This window comes from Ursus arctos, unplaced genomic scaffold, assembly GCF_023065955.2.
Source record: "Ursus arctos isolate Adak ecotype North America unplaced genomic scaffold, UrsArc2.0 scaffold_22, whole genome shotgun sequence".
Taxonomy (NCBI): Eukaryota; Metazoa; Chordata; class Mammalia; order Carnivora; family Ursidae; genus Ursus; species Ursus arctos.
The window spans coordinates 50,676,254-50,701,897 of NW_026622897.1; the positions used below are offsets into that span (position 1 = coordinate 50,676,254).

General features: G+C 41.0%; 1 protein-coding gene across 2 annotated transcripts in view; it reads left to right on the top strand.

Moving 5' to 3' along the window:
* The window catches only part of INTS4 (integrator complex subunit 4), a 108,241-nt gene that overhangs the window by 75,327 nt on the left and 7,270 nt on the right, over positions 1-25,644 (top strand). The window contains exons 14-21 of one of the 2 annotated variants that reach the window (XM_026518179.4): positions 2,691-2,824; positions 5,916-6,073; positions 12,148-12,241; positions 15,066-15,146; positions 16,955-17,085; positions 22,308-22,367; positions 23,882-24,041; positions 24,242-24,385. In XM_026518179.4, coding sequence (XP_026373964.1) covers positions 2,691-2,824; positions 5,916-6,073; positions 12,148-12,241; positions 15,066-15,146; positions 16,955-17,085; positions 22,308-22,367; positions 23,882-24,041; positions 24,242-24,385 — 962 coding nt within the window. Of the gene's footprint in view, positions 1-2,690; positions 2,825-5,915; positions 6,074-12,147; positions 12,242-15,065; positions 15,147-16,954; positions 17,086-19,742; positions 19,940-22,307; positions 22,368-23,881; positions 24,042-24,241; positions 24,386-25,644 lie in introns of those variants that run through there. The other variant, XM_057316675.1, reaches the window with a different exon arrangement.

The window sequence follows — 25,644 nt, forward strand, 5'->3', positions numbered from 1 at the left end:
GTTTTGGCATCTTTTTCTGCAGTGTAACTTGGAGGGGGAGGTCCTGAGTTTAATTTTTTTTCATTTGTTTTAATTAAGAGTATATCCCGAGGGAGCCTAGTAGTTACTATTCTTAGCTTTTATTCTTGTTTTCACAGTAATTCACATTTTCTTTTTTTTTTTTAAAGATTTTATTTATTTATTCGACAGAGATAGAGACAGCCAGCGAGAGAGGGAACACAAGCAGGGGGAGTGGGAGAGGAAGAAGCAGGCTCATAGCAGAGGAGCCTGATGTGGGGCTCGATCCCAGAACGCCGGGATCACGCCCTGAGCCGAAGGCAGACGCTTAACCGCTGTACCACCCACGCGCCCCAGTAATTCACATTTTCTATTTAATACTAATATTATTATTAGTTTTTTTTTAACCATTTCTTGAGTACCTGTTATATTCCACACTGTTCCATGCTTTATACATTTACCACTGATCTTCCAAACACCCCTGGGAGGAGGTATTATTTCCAGTTTATAGATGAGGAGACTGAGGCTTAGAGAGGTCAAATAACTCTCCAAGCAGCATATGTGGGTTTCAAAGCCAGACATCTTTGGTTTTAAAACCTATGAATGTCTGTCTTCCTTCCTTCCTTCCTTCCTCCCTCCCTCCCTCTCCCTCTCCCTCTCCCTCTCCCTCTCCCTCTCCCTCTCCCTCTCCCCCTCCCCTCCTTTCATCCCTCCCTCCCTCCCTTCCTTCCTTCCTCCCTCTCTCATTCTTTTTTTAAAGGTTTATTTGAGAGAGAGAGAGTGCGTGTGTGAGCAAGCAGGGGGAGGGGCAGAGGGGAAGAATCTCAAGTGGACTCCGGGCTGAGCCTGGAACCTCACATGGGGCTCGATCTCATGACCCTGAGATCGTGACCTGAGCCAAAACCAAGAGGCGGGCGCTTAACTGACTGAGCCACCAAGGGGGCCCCAGCTTATGAACTTTCTTAATCTGCAGCCGGAAGAGGGGACAGGTTGAGCTAGGCTGCAGGATTAGTTTGCCTCTGATACAAGTTCAGTGGGTTTGTGATAGCCGTGGGCAGCATGCCATGCAGTTGGATCGTTTTCCAGTAATGGGAATACGTTTACATCAGTGCATCCGCACTCTCCTATGTTTCTCTTTGCTCTATAGAAGATTCTTGGTGTGGTTTAGGGGATATTTATTGAGATGCAGAGATTAGCCAGATAACTGGCTGTCGTAGGATGACCATTGCATTCTCCATTCATTCTGTTTATTTTCACACTGTGTTTGGAGATACTTTTAACAATTTGTTTAATTGATGTACTAATCAATGCCTGACTTTGTGTTTACCTGTGAGAAGGGCATATCCCAGGCCTTACCTCTAAAGGTGCAGTACTATAGCTGTTTGAAGTTCAGCTGATCAGGGAGGGGCTTAGGGGCTAGATGTTATTACAGACCTCACAGGATGTATTGAAATCCTCAGAAATCTGAGGGCCCTTTTTAAATTAAAAAAACATTAAACACTTTTGGAAGCCTGTTATGTTAAGATACTTTACTGGACAGTTGGACGGCTGTGTTATTTAGGAAATATGTTTGGCTGTAAGTAAAAGAGATTGCCCTCAAATGTAGCTTAAACGAATTAAGATTTTTACTTTTCTTGAAGGTAAAAGAAATCTGGAGGTACTAGTCTGCTGCTGGTAGAGGAGCTCTGCATTATTCTTGGTGATCCAAGTTCCTTCTGTCTTCCTGTTTGGCCATTTTCACTTGTCCAGCATTGCTGCCGGAGGTCCAGTCATCAGGCCTAGGTTCTGGGCAGAAAGTTAGAGGATATTTGTAGTCAAATCAGTATTCTGTTAGCAAGGAAAAAGGGAAGAATGGATATTGGGTAGACAACTAGCAGGCTCTTCAATAGGGATACATACAGAAGATTGGAAACTATGTTTATCTTTTAATTTCTGATTTTCCTTCTGTTCTGAAATTAATATACAAGAAAGAAAGTCCAGAAAGTTGAAAGAAGAAACTTCATAATTAACGTCCAAAGTCCTACTAGTCACAGTAATTGACCATTAGTATTTCAGTGTATGTCCTTCTTTTTTAAGGCTTGGAGTTGGGATTTTGCTCTTGTTTTATTTTTTTAACGTAGTTTATCTCATCATCAAATACCTGATAATAGATAGTTGCTATCCTATCCTCTATATATGTTAGAGCCTGCTTTTTCAGTCATGACACAATGCTGGTTATACAATATTATAAGTTCTTCATACATAGAATTTTTAACGATTGCATAATCATCCAGCGGTAGATGAAACACAAGGTGTATGGTCATTAGGTTGTTTCTGGTTATTTGCTATTATAAATGATTCTGTTCTCTATAATTATTTACTTAGAATAAAATCTGAGATGTAGAATTACTCACCATTCAAAAGACTTTTATTGTCTAGTGCCAAATTATGATCCAAAGATACATGTGCCTGAATGTACTTTAGTCAGCCATGTACCGGAAGTTTCTGTGTGTTGCTACTTTCTGCAGGATAGGGGGTTATTTTAAAAAACCCTTTGATGAGTGGGGTAATGTATCTCTTTGTTCGAATTTGCATTTATTTGTTAGAAAATTGTCATTTAATAAGACTTTTGAGGGTGGGAATTGGGGGCACCAGATTCTGGCCAAGCTCAACCTTTTAAACTTCCAGGTTTACTTAACCCGCTCATCCCTCAGACATTGCAGTTTTGGTTCTTATTTTTAATGCTGCTAAAACCTGTCCAACAATGCCAGCACTGTTCTCAGATCATACCTTCAGGCACTATGCCTACCTCCGAGACAGTCTTTCTCATCTTGTTCCTGCCTTAAGGGTATGTTGAAAACAACTTTTGTCATTATTTTTGGTATTTTGATTTTGGGTCCTTTGTGGTTGTTAAATAGCAGGAAGCAGACTATATTTTCTCTGAAAACACATTCATTCATTCTCTTTCTCTCTCGGTCACTCTCCCACTGTTTTATACTTTTGTTTCTGTATTCGTTACTTTTTAAGAAGATTTGTATTGCTAAGTGAAATAAGTCAAGCAGAGAAAGACAATTATCATATGATTTCTCTCATCTATGGAACATAAGAACTAGGATGATCGGTAGGGGAAGAAAGGGATAAAGAAAGGGGGTGGTAATCAGAAGGGGGAATGAAGCATGAGAGACTGTGGACTCTGAGAAACAAACTGAGGGCTTCAGAGGGGAATGGGATAGACTGGTGATGGGTAGTAAGGAGGGCACGTATTGCATGGTGCACTGGGTGTTATACGCAACTAATGAAACATCGAACTTTACATCAGAAACCAGGGATGTACTGTATGGTGACTAATATAATATAATACAAAAACATAAAAAAATAAATAAAATCTTTTTAAAAATTAATTAATTAATTAATTTTAAAAAAAGAAGAGGATTCGTATTCTGACTGTCCCTGAGTTACTGATTATGTTATGTTAGGGAAGAATAAGGAATCTGGAACAATATATTCTAGACCAAGGGATTAGATTGTGCAACATTTTAACAATTACATAAAGCCATGATTCTCAACAAGTTTTTTTTTTAATAATAAAACCTTTGTTACTTTTAAAACCTTATAGATACAGAAAGAAAACTTTGTAGTGGACCATGAGAATAATGGCAAACACTGAGTGGTAACTGTGTGCGGGCACTTTTCTAAGCTCTTCATTTGTGTTAACTCATCCCTGTTTAGGTGACTCTAAATGACTGCATTTAGAGTAATATATGTACATGGTTAGAAAATCTAAACATAGAGGAGAACATAGGCAGCAACCTCTACGACATCGGCCACAGCAGCCTTTTTCATGACACATCTCCAAAGGCAAGAGAAACAAAAGATAAAATGAACTTGTGGGACTTCAGCAAGGTAAAAAGCTTCTGCACAGCCAAGGAAACAGTCAAAAAAAACTAAGAGGCAGCCCACGGAATGGGAGAATATATTTGCAAATGACACTATAGATAAAAGACTGGTATCCAAGATCTACAAAGAACTTCTCAAACTCAATATGCGAGAAACAAATAAATCATAAAATGGGCAGAAGATATGAACAGACGCTTTTCCAATGTAGACATACAAATGGCCAACAGACACATGAAAAAATGTTCAAAATCATTAGCCATCAGGGAAATTCAAATCAAAACCACACTGAGATACCACCTTACGCCAGTCAGAATGGCAAAAATTGACAAAGCAAAAAACAACAATTGCTGGAGAGGATGTGGAGAAAGGGGATCCCTCCTACATTGTTGGTGGGAATGCAAGCTGGTACAGCCACTCTGGAAAACAGTGTGGAGGTCCCTTAAAAAGTTAAAAATTGAGCTACCCTATGATCCAGCCATTGCACTACTGGGTATTTACCCCAAAGATACAGACGTAGTGAAAAGAAGGGCCATATGCACCCCAATGTTCATAGCAGCATTGTCCACAATAGCTAAATTGTGGAAGGAGCCGAGATGCCCTTCAACAGATGACTGGATTAAGAAGTTGTGGTCCATATATACAATGGAATATTACTCAGCTATCAGAAAGAACGAGTTCTCAACATTTGCTGCAACATGGACGGCACTGGAGGAGATAATGCTAAGTGAAATAAGTCAAGCAGAGAAAGACAATTACATGATTTATCTATGGAACATAAGAACTAGGATGATCGGTAGGGGAAGAAAGGGATAAAGAAAGGGGGGGTAATCAGAAGGGGAATGAAACATGAGAGACTATGGACTATGAGAAACAAACTGAGGGCCTCAGAGGGGAGGGAGGTGGGGGAATGGGATAGGCTGGTGATGGGTATTAAGGAGAGCACGTATTGCATGGTGCACTGGGTGTTATATGCAACTAATGAATCATCGAACTTTACATCGGAAACCAGGGATGTACTGTATGGTGGCTAACATAATAAAAAATCAATTAAAAAAAAAAAAAGAAGTTGTGGTCCATATATACAATGGAATATTATTCAGCTATCAAAAAGAATGATTTCTCAACGTTTGCTGCAACATGGACGGCACTGGAGGAGATCATGCTAAGTGAAATAAGTCAAGCAGGGAAAGACAATCATATGGTTTCTCTCATCTATGCAACATAAGAACTAGGAAGATCGGTAGGAGAAGAAAGGGATAAAGAAAGGGGGGGTAATCAGAAGGGGGAATGAAGCATGAGAGGCTGTGGACTCTGAGAAACAAACAGGGCTTCAGAGGGGAGGGGGTGGGGGAATGGGATAGACTGGTGATGGGTAGTAGGAGGGCACGTGTTGCAGGGTGCACTGGGTGTTATACGCAACTAATGAATCATCGAACTTTACATCAAAAACCAGGGATGTACTGTACGGTGACTAACAATATAATAAAAAACATTAAAAAAATAAAAATAAAAAAAAAATTAAACTGTCTATAAGCTACAAAATTTAAAGTGAAATCCACTTTGTTCTCATCCATCCCTTTCTTGAAAGGTAAACACTTTTCGCAGTAAGAGCAAGAATTATCATTATCATCCTATAAAATGTTTTTATAGCATGCTGTGTAAATTTATTTGGGAACAAGCCATCATTTCCCTGTGAAGTGAAAGATCAAATAAAGTTTAAAAATAAATGTGACAACAGATTGATTTTTAGTCCCATATCTGTGGTTAGCTCATTTACTTTAGTTAGCAATAGAACATAATATTACTCCATTCTCTTTTCTTTTTCTCTTTGCAGCTTGTGTAGACCATATTCATTCTCTCTCCCTCTTTCCATTTCTCCCACTGAAGCTAGAGAATGAGAGGAAGGTTATTTACAGAATCACTTCACCTGTTTTCCCTTTCCTGTGTTTGACTCACTTTTTTTTTCCCCCCTGATTTCTTCGTGTTACCAGAAGCTGAGCCACAGAATTTGATGGTGTTATAACTCTACTATGTTTGCTTAGTTACCAGGGAGAAAACTAGTGTCATCGGCCGTTTCCCCCAGCATCACACCTCATGAGGACCCTTCCCATCAGTTCCTGCAGCAGAGCCTTGAAAGGGTGTACAGTCTTCAGCACCTGGACCCTCAGGGAACACAGGAGCTGCTGGAGCTCACCATCAGGTGAGGTGACCGTCGGCGACAGGCTAGTTTTTCTGAGTCTGTTGGCCTACACTCACACATAGTTTTATGACCTGTTTATATTTGTGTTAGATTGGAGTTTGAGCGTATTACGAAGAAAAGCTCTTTGTGTTCATGACCAGATCGATGATGAGTGCAAAACTGAAGAGTTACAAAGAAGCTGTTTTTAATTTTTATTTCCTTGTGTATTAGTTAGCATGGGTGACAGAAAATATAAAGTAACAGTGGTTATATGGGAGGAAACGTTAATTCTTTCTTGCAGGGAGGGCAGAGCTGAGATGGTTGTCGGAGCCCTATGCGCATTCTTTCTCCATCTTCTGCATCAAGTGGTCTCTGCCTAAATATTCAAACTCTAACTATCCCCTCTGTTTTCTAGGCTGCAGGAAAAAGGAAGGAACAGGAGAAGGGCATCATTTCTTATCCCGACCACCTTTTAAAGACACTTCCCCAAAAATTGCATGTGCTAATTTTACTTGCATCCCATTGACTATAACTTAAGTCACATGGCAATATCTAGCTTCTAGGAGCTAGGAAATGCTGTCTTTATTCTGGGTGACCAGTGCTTAGTTAACATTTGGTGACTCTGATACTCAGGAAGAAGGGGAAGATATTGGGGAACAACCAGCGGACTCTTCCAGACCTTATTAGGATGTCCTGAATGATATGAAACAAATTGAAATCCATTTGCCTTTAACAAAAGCAGCATCTGGGGCGCCTGGGTGGCACAGCGGTTAAGCGTCTGCCTTCGGCTCAGGGCACGTTGTGGGATCGAGCCCCACATCAGGCTCCTCCGCTATGAGTCTGCTTCTTCCTCTCCCACTCCCCCTGCTCGTGTTCCCTCTCTCGCTGGCTGTCTCTATCTCTGTCGAATGAATAAATAATAAAACCTTAAAAAAAAAAAACAAAAGCAGCATCTGTCTGCTTTTGGAGATAAGGTTTGTGGCAGAGTTGAGTAGCACCACAGACACTGTATGGCCTGCAGAGCCTAAAATATTTACTGTTGGAGCCTTTACAGAAGAAGTATGCTGACCCTGACGTGATGCCTCAGTCACATTTTTTTCTTCCGCTCCCTTAACAAAGCGATTAGCTTTAGAGGCCAGTGTCTGAAGTTGTTGGCCCCGAGCCCAGGAAAATAAGCTCCACTTTCTGACTCATCCCCACCTAAGTAAACATTTAGGTTTTGTTCTTGACAGGTTTTATCCTCTTGGCACTAAAGCAAGTACAAAATGCATAAAGGCAAGCCAATTTGGTCATCAGCTGCAGTGCTGGCTAGTAGTGGGTGTTCAGTAAACACCTGTTGGTCTGACTTGCCCACATGTTGTGGCGATAGTCCTGCTGGGCTCAGGCTGGTGAGACCACTGTTCTAGTGCTGTGTCAGTCCTGGGTACTGTTTCTGACTTGAGTGCATTCTGATGAGGGTGGCCAGGGTGGTGAAAGGTCCAGAAAGGAAAGCAGATGGTGGAGTAGTTATAGATGACCTGCTCTGTTTTACAAACGTTATTGCAGTTAGATGTTGTTACCATTTCACAGAGAAGAAATGACAATTTGGGGAGGTGAAGCAATTTGCTAAGAAGTAGCAAAACCAGGCTATGAATCTGGTTTAGTTTGACTCTGCATTTGAGGCTTTGTGACATGTTGCAGTGAAGGCGATTCCTGTTAGATCACGTGACCTCTGGGGTTCTGCAGAACTTACATTTTCGATAGTTGTGGAAAAGTGAAATGTTAGAGTTTCATTCAGAAGTTTCTCTGATTAGGACTCTGATCACTTACTCGTTGGTACTAGTTGAAGACAAACTTCACCCACTGTCACATTCAAGCCATCCCCTCTGTTGTAATCCAAGCAGTCATTTAATCTAACGGGATCTCACCTATAGAAAGTGTGCTTCAGTTAGGGCTCTGGGAGATGATTTGTTTGTTTCTAGAATTTGACATAACTGCTTTGTCTTCGCCATTGTACCTTGGGTACCATATAGGAGCTCAGTACATATTTGTTGAAAACTGTCGTTGTGATGGCTTAACCAGGAATGAAGACTTTTTAAGACTTTTATAGATGGCGTTTTCTTTTGACCATATCACAACTCCAGATATATGTAGATTGTGTGTTTGTAAGGCTCTGCTGTCCTTGATTGTAATAAGAGCTGCTATCTGTTCAGAGTGCTTACTGCATATCCACTTTTCTAAGTGCTTTGTGAATTGAATTTGGAAACAATCTTATGTAAAGTACCCCATTTTAAAAATGAGTGAGGGAGCTGGGATTCATGCGTTACATGGTTTTTGAGTATCCATCCTATGCTAGGCAGAAGGGGCACAACAGTAAAAACAGTCTTTGCTGCAAGGGATCTTACATTCTGGTTGGGGAAGTAGCTAGGTAAACAAGAAGTGTAATACCGTGCTTTCTGTGCTGCAGTATGGGAAGTTCAGGGTTCTCTAGGAAGATGGAAGGGGGCCTTAGATGGCTAAGCAGCTACCTGAAGAAGGAATAGAAGTTCATCAAGTGAAGAAGGGAGAAGGCTGTCCAGGACAGAGAATAGCAACAGGACTAGTCCAGGACTAGAACACAGGTCTAACTAGGCCTTGCACCTGGTCATAGTGCTCTGTTTCTGGTTAACACTTTGTACACAAAATGTCGAGTATAATGAGATTTAAAATCCAAAGGAATTGGTTCAATCCTTAATTTTTATCATTTCCTAGATACATGATCTTGGGCCTCAATTCCCTCCTCTGTAACTTGAGGGCACTATGTAGCTGGTCATAGGACTGTTGCGAAGATCATTACCATGACACGTGGAAAGTATTTTGAGAATAGCAGTTGCATAGATAATGGTCATTTATGAAATTTTGTTTTAAAATTTAAATTGTAAAAAAATAAAATAAAATTTAAATTGTCGCTCATTTGACAGAGTAGACATGCTCTTGATATTTTGTAGGTAAATCCCATCCAAACTTTATAAATGCTTATTGCCATCATGTGGACGAAGGATCGCTAAAGAGTGTGTTCCTGGGAGGGGCACTTTTGCCCTCCCAAATCACATTTGTAGAAATGTGGCTTACTGTGCATCTGGTTTTAAATCCATTTTGGTGTCATCTGTATCTGATGTAGTTCATAAATAATGCAAAGAGTTTAATACCAAATAAATAAATGAAATATAATATGATACAATTTTTTTAAAAAAGACTTTTGGAGTTCAGACAGACCTGAATTCCAGGCCTGTTTGCCACTTATTAATCCTGTGACCTTGGACAGACCACTTAAACTCTGATCTTCCCTTTCGTTCTCAGTGAAATAGAATTAATTGCAGTTCACACTGTCAGGATTACACGGGCGCCAGTAAGGAAACACCTAGCACACCTAGTATAGTGCACACAAAAGGTGGTCTCTGTACCTTTCTCATTAAAGAGCTCATAGTTTCCTGAGGGGCGTTTAAACTTAGGCTTCCTGAGGATTGTGGGCATGAAGAGGAACAGAGAGGAAACAGGATAACCGCATTTTGTCCAGGACTAGCAAGTTTCTTTTTCTGCTCGTACAGTAGTCTGGATATGCTGTGGCTGGTTGGCTTGCATCTTGTTCTTTGCCATTGAGAACAACTGCTTCGGTGCAGGGGCTGCAGAATAGCCTAACACCCGGCGCTGCCAGCTGCCGTGTAGTCTGCTGGTCAGTGTTGTCTGTCATTGACACAGAAGCAGAATCTTCCTGGAGAGGAAGTGGTTCAGAAATAGAGTGATTCGGGGCTGTCTTTGCAAGAGAGACATCAGAGATGTGAAAGAGAGAGACCAGCTGGCCACCTGTGTAGCATGGCACAGGTGTGGTTAGCTAGTAAGGGTCTCGCCTTTGATTGTGCTAGATTCCAACACATGAATAGGCTCTCCGGGAACCTCTCAAGCCACCAAAACTCACAGGAGATGAGATATAAGCCGCAGGCCCCAGTTTCTTCAGTTACTTTGGGAGTAATTCGTTCTGTGTCCCTTTCTAGGGCATCTCCTTCCTGATACCAAGGTCCGAAGGACGCAGCATTAGCTATTAGAAAGTTGCATGAGACTAGAGGGAGGGGCTTCGTCTGATGGACAGTTTTGTAGAGGCTATTGTGAAACTTTGTTACGCCAGCCCTGCAGCTCCGCTTCTCTTGTGACCGAAATCATCAGGTTTTCCACAGCTGTCATTTTTATATGAAATTTTGATGTTGCCATTAAAAAACAAGATAGCTTTCCATGAATGCTTTCTGACATGGATTATTAGGTCACACACACACACACACACACACACACACACACACACCTCTCCCCAAAAAAGAAGAAAGAAAAACAATGTTTTTTTGTAGATATGTCGTGTATCTCCAGAAGAAAGAAAGAAAAGAAACTGGTAATGGTGGTTGCCTCTGGGAAGGGTGTACTAGTTAGCGGCACCCTGGGATAGGAAGGTGAACTAATTAAATTGCGCATCCTGTAGTATCTTTTGAATTCTGTACCTTATTGGTTTAATTCTATAGCTAGGTATGTATTATCTACTCAAAAAATTTTTTTAAGTCAGTAATTCCCGTCCCAACACAACTATTTGATCTATGTGCCACTTTCTATTTTCTTGCCTCCAGGCGGCTGGGTTTTATATTTTTGCAATCACTTTGTCTATACCAGTATCCAGCTAGGATGCTTTGGGCTTCAGGTATCTGGAAACCCCATCTCAAACTAGCTTACAACGGCTTTTTATTTTCTCATATGAATAGAAATTGGAGGCAGTTCTAAGTATGGTATGGTCAGGTAGTTCATCTATATCATTAAGGACCCAGTTCTCTGTCTCTTTGGACTTTTTCTTGTCCTCAGCATTTGCTTTATCCCAAGGCTTTTTTTCTTTTAGAGTTACAGTATGACTTCCAGTGACAATCAGGACCGTAAGTGCTCTTGTTCAGTCTAGGGCGTGATAGAGATGGAGACAGACCACTACCAGACCTGCTGCAAGCATGGAATATAAGTCCTTCAGTTAGGACTGAGGCAGCCAGCTTAGGTCACATAACCAGGAAGATGACATATACTAATTGGCTTAGTTCTGTGAGACTCTACCTGGGAATGGGTTTGAGGATACCTTACCTTGAACAAAATCGGGATTCAGTTAGTGAGGAAGACGTAAAGAATGGCTCACTGGGTAGGGAGCCAACAAAGCCTACTACAATATCTTAAATTTTTTTCCTGATGATACAAAAAAATACTCATCTGTTATATAAAATACTTGGAAAATAAAGCACAGTTGGGAGAAGGCACTAAAAAGCACCCTCATACCTCTATCCAGAAAACCACATTGCTGTGTTTTTCTCCTACATACACTTTCTATGTAGTTAAGGTCATATACCTTATTATTGGAATAATAATATTAGTAGAATATTGTGGGGCATAAAGCATTTAGTTTCTTTTGGATATTTCTCTTAGAATTACTTCTCAGCGTAAAGCTACTGATCAAAATATTTGACCATATGTATGATTTTTATAACAGTACAGTTTTACTTTGCAAAAGAATTGTATCAGGTGAAACTGCTATCAAAGCCTGAGTGAACCAGTTTCATCATAACCACTCCAGCATCGGGTGTCGTCATTTAAAAATTTATGACCAATTTACTAGGTATAAAATGGCAAAATGCTTTTTTTTTTTAAAGAAAGATTTTATGGGGCGCCTGGGTGACTCAGCCATTAAGCGTCTGCCTTCAGCTCAGGTCATGATCGCAGGGTCCTGGGATCGAGCCCCACATCGGCGGGAAGCCTGCTTCTCCCTTTCACACTCCTCTTGCTTGTGTTCCCTCTCTCACTGTCTCTGTCTGTCAAATAAAATTTAAAAAAAATAAAGATTTTATGTATTTATTTGAGATTGAGAGGGAGAGAGAGAGCGCGCAAGCAGGGGGAGGGACGTGGGGCTTGATCCCAGGACCTTGGGATCATGACCTGAGTTGAAGGCAGATGTTTAACCTACTGAGCCACGCAGGTGCCCCTTAAAATGGCAAATGCTTTTGATGTGATCTTTATATGGCTGTCATTATCCCTGTCCATTGTTGGACTTGGGGTTTTCTTTACTGCAGGGATCTGCAAAGACTTGGAGAACTTCAGTCTGAACTGGCAGGAGTTGCTGACTTCTCTGCTACCTATCTTCGGTGTCAGCTGCTTCTCATCAAGGTTGGTTTGGATCCGTTATGTTTGTGATTGTGATTCTTAAGTGCGTAAAGTGCAACGAAAGCACTGTAATGGGTTCCTCAGTTCTTGAGGTCATGAGTGGAAAAATGTAGTCTTATACAGCAGCTTAGCAGTGAAGAAATTATGTACTCTGCAGTGTAATTATATTAGTCTCTAATTAAAGAATTGTGAGGGGCGCCTGGGTGGCACAGTCCTTAAGTGTCTGCCTTCGGCTCAGGGCGTGATCCCAGCGTTCTGGGCTCGAGCCCCACATCAGGCTCCTCTGCTGGGAGCCTGCTTCTTCCTCTCCCACTCCCCCTGCTTGTGTTCCCTCTCTCGCTGGCTGTCTCTCTCTGCCAGATAAATAAATGGAGTCTTTAAAAAAAAAAAAAAAAAGTTAACTCGTGGGAATTTAAATTTTTTTAACTTGGGAGAATTCTTTAATCATTGTATAATTAGAGCAGATTGGATAATCATTTTCATTGGAATCCTAAGGATTTTTCATTGTTTTTATAATTTGGTTAGCATAGAACTTTTTTACTATTTTCTTAAAATGTCAATTTTACTTTGCCCAAGTCTTACTAGGCAGAGTTTGATTTCACTGCCCTTCAAATGGCCACCTTGCTGACCTTTCGTATTAGGTAGTCAAATTATATAGACACACACACACATATACAAACAAAATTGGTAGCCAAGAAGCTGTTTCAGCTTGCTGAGTTTAAAATGTGCTGGATTAGTTCAATAGCTTTCAGCTTCTGCAGCAGAGTTCTGCTCTAAATTTAGGCTTAGGATTTAGGAGACCCCTTCTTACTTGGTAAGTCTTTATCCTGGCTTTAGTTCCAAGTGTTGTTAGTGATTATGATATTTGACCAAAGTCAGAATAAATGGAGTTGTTAGAAATTATTTCTCACTGTAAGATGTGTGAGCTTAGGGTTTTGCAGGTATGTGTATATACATGGAAGGGGGTGTGTACACCAAAATGGTTGGGATTTAAACAGCTCTTGTTTGGCTAGGTAGATTCTTTCAAATATATACACCTGTTTAACCACCACCACCACAGTCAAGATATAGAACATTTTCATTACCCCAAAAAGCTCCTCCATGCCCCTTTGCAGAGTTTGGGCTTTCCAAGCTTCTATGAAACAGGGCTGATAATAATTCTACTTAGGTAAGGGTTGGTAACAAGCAAGGTGTATGAGAGCCCTTTGCCTAGTGTCTGATACGTAGTGAGTGCCATGTCAGTGTTGGTGTTCTTTCTTTCTTTCTTTTCTTTCTTTTCTTTTCTTTTTTCTTTCTTTCTTTTCTTTTTTCTTTCTTTCTTTCTTTCTTCCTTCCTTCCTTTCTTTCTTTCATTCATTCATTCATTCATTCATTCATTCATTTATTTATTTGACGGGGCAGGGGAGCACAAGCAGGGGGAGTGGCAGGCAGAGGGAGAGGGAGAAGCAGGCTCCCTGATGAGTAGGGAGCCCGATGTGGGGCTCAATCCCAGGACCCTGAGATCATGACCTGAGCCGAAAGCAGATGCTTCATCAACTGAGCCACCCACGTGCTCCCAGTGTAATGTTATGTACCAAAAAAAAACAAACCATACACAATTCTGCTTTTAGACTACAACTGTATAGAAAGCATATATATGAGAAATGATTGGAAGTGAGTTTTCAAGAACAATAACTCTGTTAAGGGTAGTATGATTTGGATGCTTTAAAAATTTCTGTATCTATAGTTTAGACCTGCTGTTGTCTAACTGGATAGTCACCAGGCACATGCGACTATTGAGTACTTGAAATGTTAGTTCAAACTGAGATGTGCTGTAAATGCAAAATACACACTGATTTCTGAGACTTAGTATGAAAAAACAATGAAAATTATTAACTTTTAGAATACTGATTTTATAGAGAAATTATACCTTAAATATACTGGGTTTAAGTGAACTATATTGTCAAAATTAATTTCACCTGTTTCTTTTTACTTTTAAAAATGTGGCTACTAGTGTCTGTCATTAAGAAGGACTGTGAAAATAAGGGACTACAACAGAGGTTTAGAAGAGAGATTTGAGGGGCGCCTGAGAGATTTAAGTGTCTGCCTTCGGCTCATGGCGTGATCCTGGCGTTCTGGGATCGAGCCCCGCATCAGGCTCCTCCGCTGGGAGCCTGCTTCTTCCTCTCCCACTCCCCCTGCTTGTGTTCCCTCTCTCGCTGGCTGTCTCTCTCTCTGTCGAATGGATAAATAAACTCTTAAAAAAAAAGAAAAAAAAGAAGAGAGATTTGAGATGGGGCCATATGGGTGAGAGGAGAGAGACGGAAGGTCAAATTGTGGCTCCTTGTGATACTTTTGATGACAGATTGAGGGAGAGGGAGGAATCTAGGAAAGCTGCTTGATTTCTGGTGTGGGTATGTCAGTAAGGTGATGGGGATCTTCAAAGGATAGTGAACCTGGGGCAAAATAAAAGAACCATAGTCAAGGAAGAAGGGTCTGGGCAGCCAGAGTAGTCTAGTGGCTCTGCGAACAAGAAGGGCTGAGAGCCGTGGAAGCTGGCTTGCTTGCACATTTTGGTGAGATCTGCATGGATCCTGCCCTCTGCTTGCAAGCACTGGTCTGATCTGGATGTAGGACCTTTCGGCCAGGAATTGGATTGAATGGGGAGGAGTTCAACCCTTTGGTTTCCTCTTTCTCTGTAATAGGCAGGGCTTACTAGCTTAAAAGAGTAAGGTTGAGAGGAAGTCCTGATCCAGGATTTCCAAAGCAAAACAAACACAGACGCTTCAAATGATATGCCAGTCTTGGTGACCTCTGTGTTCTGTTCTCTCCGGATTTGTCTGTGTAGGCCTTGCAAGAAAAGCTGTGGAATGTGGCTGCCCCTTTGTATTTGAAGCAGAGTGATTTGGCTTCTGCAGCAGCAAAACAGGTAAGCATATTGGGACTGGCTTTCACATAGATCTCTGTCAGGAACTGTCTCATCTGAGTTGGAGCCAGAGGCTTTCACATGACTCACGCCTCTGCTGTGCCTTCCTCAGTTCCAGCCTGTGACAGATGTTAGTGTCACGAGAAGCAGCATAATTAGGGGACACAGCACTGGCTTTGGAGTCAGGGGACCTGGATTCTAGTCACAGGTTGGCCTCTAATTTGTTGGGTGATGCTGAGGTTGCTTAACTTCCCTGGATTTTTCCTTCTCTGTAAAATATGGCAGTTTAACGGGATGATTTCTAAGATGCTTTAGTGTTCTAAAGTATTACCAGTTTGTATTTCAGATATACTAAAATACAGTAAATACTGTCATGAATCTTTCATCTGAAAATGTAGCTGAACTCATTTTGAAGTTGTTTATGTTTTTAGGTTGTACCATTTCTTGAATGTTAAAAGGTCCTTATATACTCCTCGGTTCATTAAGTAGCATTTAATTATATTTGCCTGGAGTTTATCTGTTTCTAGCTTTGAGCACTTTCCCTTCATTCTTAGGTTTTGGGATTTGGTGAACTCTTCTGGATCCTGTCTTCCAGATAGTGAGTCTGCATATGACCCAGTGATTATGACCCAGTAGCAAGCTAATAATTGTTATATTAGAGTTCAGTAAATGATTTCAAGTCTATTTTAATTAACACTCACAGTAATCCCATTAGGTAAGAAAACATATGAAGTCCATTTTATAGATGAAGTAGTTGAGGCTCAGCAAGGTTGAATTTATAGAGCTATAGGTAGGTGATTAGGGAATGGAGCCCATATCCTCTGGTACCCACTGAGTTTTCTTCCCACTACTCTCCTTGATCTCTTCTCTGATCTCGACTTCCTCTCAGACCTGCTGTGTGGCTTATTGGAGGGGAGTAGAACCTAATGATTAGAGCCCCAGAATGGGAGGGATGGGACCAGGGAACAGTAGTCTGGAAGACGGAGGGGAAAGGAATTACCATTGCTGTTTGCCGGATACTGTGCTAAGTGCTTTCCATGCTCCATTTTATCCTTTAAGTTGTATGATTTCGGGCCTACTTCTTCCCTATTTACAGATAGGGAAACTGAGGCAAACTGTGTAATTAGTTAACTTGTCTTTCTGGCAATTGTGGGAGAGCCTGAAGTCCTGTCTTTGACCCCAAAGCCCTCAAAGGAAGGGAAGCACAGAATGGGGAGAGAAGTGTCATTTGGAGGGGAGTAGCTGATTTGGATAGAATACAGCCAAGAGCTTAATGCATTGGGCTTGAGCTGAGGCCATAGACATTGTTTTCTGCACTTGTTCTCCTCCCCAAATTCCCGTCAACAGACCAGGCCCTTAAAACAGTCTATCTGGATGATTAACACATGGTTAATGGTTCCTGATGCTAAATTCTTGAGAACTTTTCCTAGGGTTGGGTTTCCATACACAGTGTTTATTCATTTGGTTTAGGGCAATAAGCAGTTCTTTATGATTTTATCAGTGATTAAACTATTCATATCTTCACATCATCAACTAAGATGACTTTATTACTGGATGAGAGTCTTTTTTTTTTTAACTGACAAAATCAACTTACTCTCTTTTCATAAGACATACTATATTAATTTCTCTCAAAACATACTAATTTCTCTCAAATTATCCTAATTTCTCTCACCATACACACTTAAATAATCTCTTTTCAGCATTAAAGCACAGGCATTAAAAACCTCAGTTCAGAATTTCACCCAGAATTCTGTGCTGCTCTCAAGACCATTATGATATTTTTACTGATCGTTTATTACCTTTCCTTATAGATCATGGAAGAGACCTACAAAATGGAGTTCATGTACAGCGGTGTGGAGAATAAACAGGTGGTGATTATACATCACATGAGGCTGCAGGCCAAAGCCTTGCAACTTATAGTAACAGCACGGACTACTCGAGGGTAAGATGTGTGGCTGGCCAGGAGGGGTGGCACAGTCCTTTCAAAGACTCCTCAGATGTACTCAGAGATCTCACCAAGGTTAATGGGAAGTGAAAAGATATTTAGGAAAAATTTGCTAAAGGGTATGCAAACTCTTCATTTTTTTCACATATTCCAGGTTCTATCTTTGGGTCAAACTGGATCTCTGGAAAACCCCTCCAGTGGCTCTTCGTTGCCTACAGCACAACATAGGTTAACAGGCAACAAAGACATTCTTTATGGTCCTTGATAGATTTCTTTAAGAATTTAGTGCCAGGAACTATATTTTCTTTTCTGAAGGGACTTGTAAGCTCTCCCAGGCAGTAAAGACAAAAGAAAGTAATGCCCTGTGCAGTGAGACTACCTTGTTCAACCCCGGACCTCTCCACTTACAAGTTGTTTGATTATGGATGGTATTTTTTTAGACTCTCTGTGCTTTATTTCCCTGTCTGTAAAACAAGAATGATGACAGCATTTGTCTCATGGGGTTTTCATGAAGAATAAATGGGATGATACATGTAGAAGCACTTAGTATGGTCCATGGTACATAGTAAGAGCTCACTGTTAGACTTTCTAATAGAATTGCCGTATTTAGTTGATTCTAAAATGCACATTTTAAATTTTAACCTCCGTGAAATTAGATATTTTGATGGTGTGCCATACTTTAATTGAAAGCGGGTTTTTGGTTTCTTCGTGTTTTATAAAAAAAGGTGCATCTTAAGAATGATGGCGTCATAGATTTGAGACAGTGTAGTAGCTCGTTCCCAGGTGGAAGACACATCAGATGCTCAGTGTAGCGGTTGTGTGGGTCTGAAAGAGGCACGGAGGAATATGAGTGTTTAAGTAAGCGCTGAAAAATACCAGGTCAGAAAGAACATTCTCCGTGTTATTTTATTTCTTCACTTATCTTGATAGTGACCTGATAAAATCAGGTAGTGATTTAATCTTAGAGATAGCCATCATTTGCTTAACAAATGTTTAATCCCTACTGTTTGCCAGTCACAGCTGAGCAGACAGGTGCTTGTGTTGGCATTTACACTTTTTTTTTTTTTTTTTTAAAGATTTTATTTATTTATTTGAGACAGAGAGAGAGAGAGAGGACACAACCCGGGAGGGGAGGGTCGGGTCAGGAGAGGGAGAAGCAGGCTCCCCGCTGAGCAGGGAGCCCGATGTGGGGCTGGATCCCAGGACCCTGGAATCATGACCTGAGCTGAAGGCAGACACTTAGCCAACTGAGGCATCCAGGCGTCCCTTGCATCTATGCTTTATTTAAAAAAAAAAAAATATATATATATATATATATACACACACACACACAAATACATACACACACATATGTATATATATATATACTTATATGTATTCTTTCAGTTTATGTATGACTATTGTAAAAAAATTTAAATATTGCAGATTAAGTAAAGGTTTCCTGACAATCTACCCCTTCTGAAACAACTGTCAATAGACTCTTCCCAAGGCAGATAAATATATAGAGATTATAAATGTGTGTATTAATATAAATGGAATTATAATATACTTTGTGTTCTGCCTCCTTTTCGTTTCATCCAGTGATATTCCATTTTTCCATGTCATTAGACAAAGACAAATATATTTGTTCTTCACTCATGCTGTGGTATTTTATACTTTGCCTTTGTGTGCATTCCTGCTTTTTTTTTCTCCCTTGACTTTGCTAGATTGGTTGTTTTCTTTGTTTCTTGTTTTTTCCAAGGGTTTGAAAGTTCTAACCCTACATCTAACCTTTGCAGGTGAGAGGCAGTAGAACCTAGCAGTTACGAAGGCTGTGGTTCCTTGTTGCTTAGACTGAGATCTTGAGTCCCACCATTTGCAAACTTAGTGACCTTAGGCAAGTTACTTAAGACTTCTGTGCCTCAGTTTGTTCCCCATGAGTTAACTGGGATAATAATAGTATTTGCTTCACCCTCACAGGGTTATTGTAAGAATTATCAAATTATTAAACATAAAGCTCTTAAAATACTGCTGAGTCAATTCAGAGTAAACACTTGATAAATGTTAGCTCGCATTAGTTTATGTATAATTAGTATTTTTACTTATATTTTTAATAAACATATTCAGCTTAAATTTATCAGCTTAAAAAGATAAATAGATTTTATGATTTACCTCTATCAAGATCACCTCAGATCAAGACGAAAGTTTCAGGGTGTTTTATTTGATTTTTATTTGATTGTGTTATACTGTTAAATAATTTGGAATTTAGTTTCAGCTTATGTTTTTATAATGTGTCTCTTATTTAAAGAATCTGTTCTTAAAGTATGCATTAATCTTTTATAAGTATTTTTTCAAAATTGGTTCTAAATTGATGCCCACTTTTTTTTTTTTTTTTTTTTTTGACATTCCTTGTTCTGATTCACTGTTTGACTGGACACATTCTAGCATTCTAGTAATTGTTTTTCTGAATAAGTATATAAGAGACCGTGCATGTCTGAAACTGCCTTTCTTTGGCTCTTACACATAATTGAAATTCTTTCAGAACTCTGTAAATATTGCTATGTTACTGTTTAGTGTTACAGTTAGGATGTCTGATGTCTGTCTGGTTCTCTTTCCTTTGTAGGGAGCTTATATGTCTTAGTTCAGAGCTGTAATTTTTTTTTTTTTCGTTTTAGAATTCAGGAATTCTACCAGGATATGTGTAGGTATGTGTCTTTTTCAGTGTTTTTACTGATCTTCAGTGGGACTCTGAAGTATGAACTCTGCTTTTAGCTCAGGGAATTTTTCCCTCCATTATTTCTTTAATCACTACTACTTCCATCCGCTCCAGTCTGTCATATTGGATATTGTGTCTTCTGGATCTGTGTTCCCTGTCTCTTATCTTTTTTCTCATAATCTCAGTTTCTTAGTTTTTCTACGCTATTTTGCGTAAATTCCTCAAGATGCTCTTTGAAGCTACTACTTCCATTTTCATCACTTTTCATTGTAGTATTCCTGTTGAGTTGATGTCATTATTACTGTTCATTTCCGAGTGTGCTTTCTTCTGTGTGCCCTTTTCATAGCAGTTTCTCTTGCTTTATTAGTGTAGTGTCCTTTCGGGTCTCCTCTTTAGTCTCACTGACATTAGTTATTAGAATTTTTTCAAAGTTTTCTGTGCTTTCTTGCCTTGACTTTATCTCATTGAGGTCTGCTTGGTCTTTTATAGCCCTGATTATCTTTTTAACATCCAATAATTTCCTATTGTCTTTGCATACTTATAAACAAAAGTCACCTATAAATCAGTGTTTGATTCCCCAGCGACTTCACTTTTCCCCTGCTTTCTTTCCTCACACCATGAAAAAAAGTGGACATTTTTAGTGGTAAAGGCCTACTTCACATAGCATGTAGGTGAGGCTTCCTGCTCTGTATTAGGGTTTAGAGAGGGTTCCCAAATCTGTATTTTACTGTTTGGAAACTCTCCAAGATGACTCTTTCTAAGCAGACCCTAAATTGACACCGCTTGGCTGATACCTTCCTTTCACCACCTGCTTAGCTGGAGGCCTCCCATCCAGTCCTCTCACTCCCGGAGATCTTCAGTGGGTAAACCTCACTATCAAGTTTCATTTCCATTTCTGGTAGTTTATCAGAGTTAAGGAAGTTTCAAGTGCTACCTGCTTTTTAGGAAAAGAATTCAAATGCATGTTGCTCGTAGAGTAAGTTTCCATTTGTCATTTCTCATTTACTTGTTCATTCAACAGATATTTATCGTAATAGCTGCTTGTGCCAGGAAATATATCATGTATCAAAATGATTAATACGAAATCCCTATTTTCATGGAGCTTACATTTTAGTAGAAAGACTAATCTAGGTTATTAAGAATCTTAACACCAGTGGGGCTCCTGGGTGGCTCAGTTGGTTAAGCAGCCGACTTTTGGTTTTGGCTCAGGTTATGATCTCATGGGTCATGGGATCTAGCCCTGCATTGGGCTCCATGCTCAGCGGGGAGCCTGCTTCAGGATTATCTCTCTCTCGGGGCGCCTGGGTGGCTCGGTTGGTTAAACGGCTGCCGTCAGCTCAGGTCATGATCCTGGAGTCCCAGGATCCAGTCCTGCATCAGACTCCCAGCTCAGCAGGGAGTCTGCTTCTCCCTCTGGCCCTCTCCCGTCTCATGCTCTCTCTCTCTATCAAATAAATAAATAAAATCTTGAAGAAAAAAAAGATTCTCTCACTGCCCCTCCCCCCGCTTCCCTATTCGTGCTCGCTCTCTCAAATAAATAAATCTTTCTTTTAAAAAAGAAAACACCATTTTCTTCCCTGTTTTTATATAAGGAAAGAGTATTTGTCTATTTTTCTTTACTGGCATTTTACTCATCTAGTGAATAATATATTAGCGAAAATAAATGGAAAGTTTCATTCAGAAATTACAAGAAATAAAAAGACCCAAGTACTGAAGAAAGAACACAGTCCGTGTCTGTGGGCAAAGTAGTAACAAAACCTTTTCTCTTTCGGCATGAGAATCTGACTTGGTTAACTTTCTAGGTCTGTTCCCTAGAAACCTGATAGCATCAGCTATGTTACTAGGTAACACTGCCATAGTAAAAACGATCACTGAGAAAGTTGCATGTAGACCAGAAGGAACTATCAATGAACCGTGATTGCCTGATGCAGACACTGTAGCTTTGGGCTCCATTGAGTGCAGAGATTCCTACAACTAGGCATATCCCCTGTGGGGACCCTGGAAGGTGTCCCTATGGATTTGTTTCAAGAGGTGTTAGCCCCTGTGGAGCATGAGGCTTCTAAGCCAGGATAGGCTCCAAACTTACCTGATGTAGATGTCCTCTCCTTGCACCCGAGCTGTCCGTCCTGGGCAAGATCGGAGCTCCCAGACAGCTCTACGGAGTGCTGAGTGGAGAGCTGTGAGGACCCCCACAGAGGAGGAGCGTGGTGCCGCACTGCCCGCGAGCTGTGCTTCTGTCCCGCAGCCTCAGTCAGTCTGATGCCAGGCGTGGCCTAGGATAGCCCTTGATTTTGACAATTCATTGAGTCTCAGTCACTGCAGTGTCTCAATCGGGTCTTGGGATCCTGGCAGATATTCCCCCCCCCGGGTCCGTTAGGAGTCTGCTCTTTCTCTTAGAGAGAATTTTGATAATGTACTACTCTCATTCTCCTTTCGTGTAGACTCAGGTTTCTGGGAATTTGGTCCTCATTCCTCAGTTGGAAGATGACATAAGCAAAATATGTGTGTTTGTTTTCTTCTACAGAGTTGACCCCTTATTTGGGATGTGTGAAAAGTTTTTACAGGAAGTGGACTTTTTTCAGAGGTAAGTATTTCATCACCTCCTAGCTTATTAAACCTTGGTTATGCGGAGAATAGCACGTACAGGGCAACAAGAGCCATTACAAGCCAGAACCCTTGGTGTAACCCACACAGCCAACCTGTTTTCTGTGGCAGTGTGCCCTAATTGTGTATTTTCTTCAGTGGTATATAAACTTCTTTAAACTCTGCTAAACGTACAACGGTATAATGAAAACATCAGGAATCATTTGGATTCAGCATTCAGCTGGGCTGCAAGAAAGACAGGTACTACGTGGTAAAACATAAACTTTTTTGTTGAAAAATTTAACTTGTTTGTTCATCTCACCACTGTTCTTAAATTTCCATATTTTTCTATAATCTACAAAAAATTGTTCCATAATTCTATAAATAACTTTTATTCTGCAGTACAGCTATGTTTTCTCAGAATTCTGTATAGAGTAAATTGGTTAAAACAGATGCAGTAGGTGAGTGGGAGGCTTGGTGAAGAAGTGGTAGTTGAGTTAGTGACCAGACATGTGCTGTGCTGGCAATATAATAAATACGAGGAGGAAGGCATTTATAGGATTTTATAGTCTAACATTTACTAAGTCTGATATTTCGTTCTTCCATCCCCTCTCATCCTTGCCCCCATGAACTTCACCAGACCTGAAGCTTACATGACTCCACACTTGTCAGTCTTCATGTGGGTGATAGAGCTTCCGGTAGGGCTGAGTTGCAATACCACGCTTCACCAATAGGCCCTGCTCTCTGGCAAATGACACACTCCACTTGGCCCTTTAAGATCCTGGCTTCAAATCTCAACCACGTTCATGCCTTACTTTTGGTTTTAGGTTCTTTTAAGGTGGAGAGTCTGTTTTTGCACACTTGGGTTGAGGACACTTTTGGGAAGGTGATAGCTCTGGTATGCCGAAGTTCCTTACCTGTTGTTAGAATTGGACAGTCTTTCTTCATTGGGCCACTGTGTCCCTGTACTGATACCACCTCCTCAGTGAAATATTTTGTGACTGTCCCCTACTACAAGGCAGAAGTACTGTGGAATCAGCACTGGGGATGAGTTACTTAACTTTTTAAAGCCTCAGTGCAACATCATTTTCTCTGAATCTCAGTGTTCTCAACAAATATAAGCCTCATTAAGATAGGCATTTTCTTCTCTTTTGCTGACTGTTATGTCCCTGGTGCCTGTGATAGTACTTGGCACCTGCTAAGTCTTAAAGACGTATTTGTTAATTAATGAATCTATAATATGAAAATAATAATTCCAACAATGCACAGGACTGCTGGGAGGACTAAAATAGATCACATGAAACACAGAGTATGCCTGGCACATACGGGTATTCAGTAAGCAAGGCTATTAGGACGATCATATCACCAGGGCATAATTATCTAGGTGCCTGGCTTCCTCAGTCAGGAACCATGAGCTCCTTCAGTTCATCACTTTTACCCCAGGGTTTGGCATATGTTTGGGGTTCAGCCTGTATAAATGAACGCCTAGTCAGTTGTTTCTGTTTGTTCCTCCAGGTGTTTTATTGCTGATTTGCCCCACCTACAGGACAGCTTTGTGGACAAACTTCTTGACCTTATGCCCCGACTCATGACATCCAAACCTGTAGAAGTGGTCAAAATTCTACAGACCATGCTGCGGCAGAGTACCTTCTTGCACCTCCCCCTTCCAGAGCAGGTCAGGCCACGTCTGTTCAGACAGTCGAAACTGTTCACCTCGGTGATCTTTGACCAGTTGGGCACCTGGGCTAGGACTTTCCCCTCATTGGCTCCCACGTGTCGCCCTGCTAATCAGGAGACAGAATGGGGCACAGATCATGTTTTGTTGCCCAGGGATGACCTGGCCTTAGAATCATTGTGTTTTCTTCTTGCTTACAGATCCACAAAGCTTCAGCCACCATCATCGAGCCAGCCGGCGAGTCAGACAACCCTTTGCGGTTTACATCTGGGTTGGTTGTAGCCCTGGACGTCGATGCAACCCTGGAACATGTGCAGGATCCGCAGAACACTGTGAAGGTCCAGGTCTGTCAGGTTTTGGTCCCCAGGGAGCTTCCATACTGACTGTAACTTCGGCAGCCCTGTGATTTCTACCTGAGGAACAGAAAGTGGGGGCGAGAAGAGATTAGTCTTGATGAGAAAGAGTCGGGGTGTGAATCCCATGTCTTCTGCTCATTGTGGTTTGGAGCAAAGTACTTTATTTATTTATTTTTAAGGATTTTATTTATTTATTTATTTGACAGAGAGAGAGAGAGAGACAGCCAGCGAGAGAGGGAACACAAGCAGGGGGAGTAGGAGAGGAAGAAGCAGGCTCCCAGCGGAGCAGGGAGCCCGATGTGGGGCTCGATCCCAGGACCCTGGGATCACGCCCTGAGCCAAAGGCAGACGCTTAACAACTGAGCCACCCAGGCGCCCCTGGAGCAAAGTACTTTAAACTCCAAAGCTCAGATTCTACAACTAACAAATAGGAACAATTGACATTTTGAAAGGAGATGAAGCATATAAAGCCCCTGCTACCCGGTGAGGCTTTACTGAATGACAGGGCCTTTCTAGTTTTGTGACATGAGGTGAAGACTTGGTATTTTCAGGGCTACAAGCAAACTATAATAAACGAGTCCTTTTCGGGCTGTGGGTGTGTCAGCTTGGTGAGCAAAATTTAAGGGTTGAAAAACGCAAGCGCTAGGGAGTATTTTTTCCTAAGTTAGATATATTAGAGACACATGCCAAATGCAATAGAGGTGCTAATCAGTTTAGACAGTCTGCAGTTAAGTCCCCCAAAGAGTGTGCTCACTCATCCATCCATCCATGTAGCAGTGCTTACTCTTGCACGCGTTAAGCGCTGGGAGTGCAAAGGCGTCAGAATTCCTGCCCTCAGGATGTGCAGTTTCAGTGAAAGACAAACGGACATGCAATTATAAAACAGAAGTTCAGTCATCATTCAGACATGCACAGGATAAGAATACTGCGGCCTCTTACTAAATACCTGATTGCTTACATACTATAGGCCTAATTTTGGGAACCCGTCTGCAACACTGCCTTCTGAAATAAGACACAGCTGTTGAGATGGCTCTGACTAATTCTCAAGAATGAGACTGACTGGTTCAGTGAAATAATGGAGCTTTGTACTGACTCAGCTTCCAGAGTATGAAACTACTTGGAAGTTTCAGAGGCAGGCATGAAGGGGAGCACAGTATACCACCCCAGATATGTCTCCAAAGAGAGATATCCTATGCCTCCAAAGAGGCATATCCTTATGCCAAACATAAGGATTATTTGGGGATAAT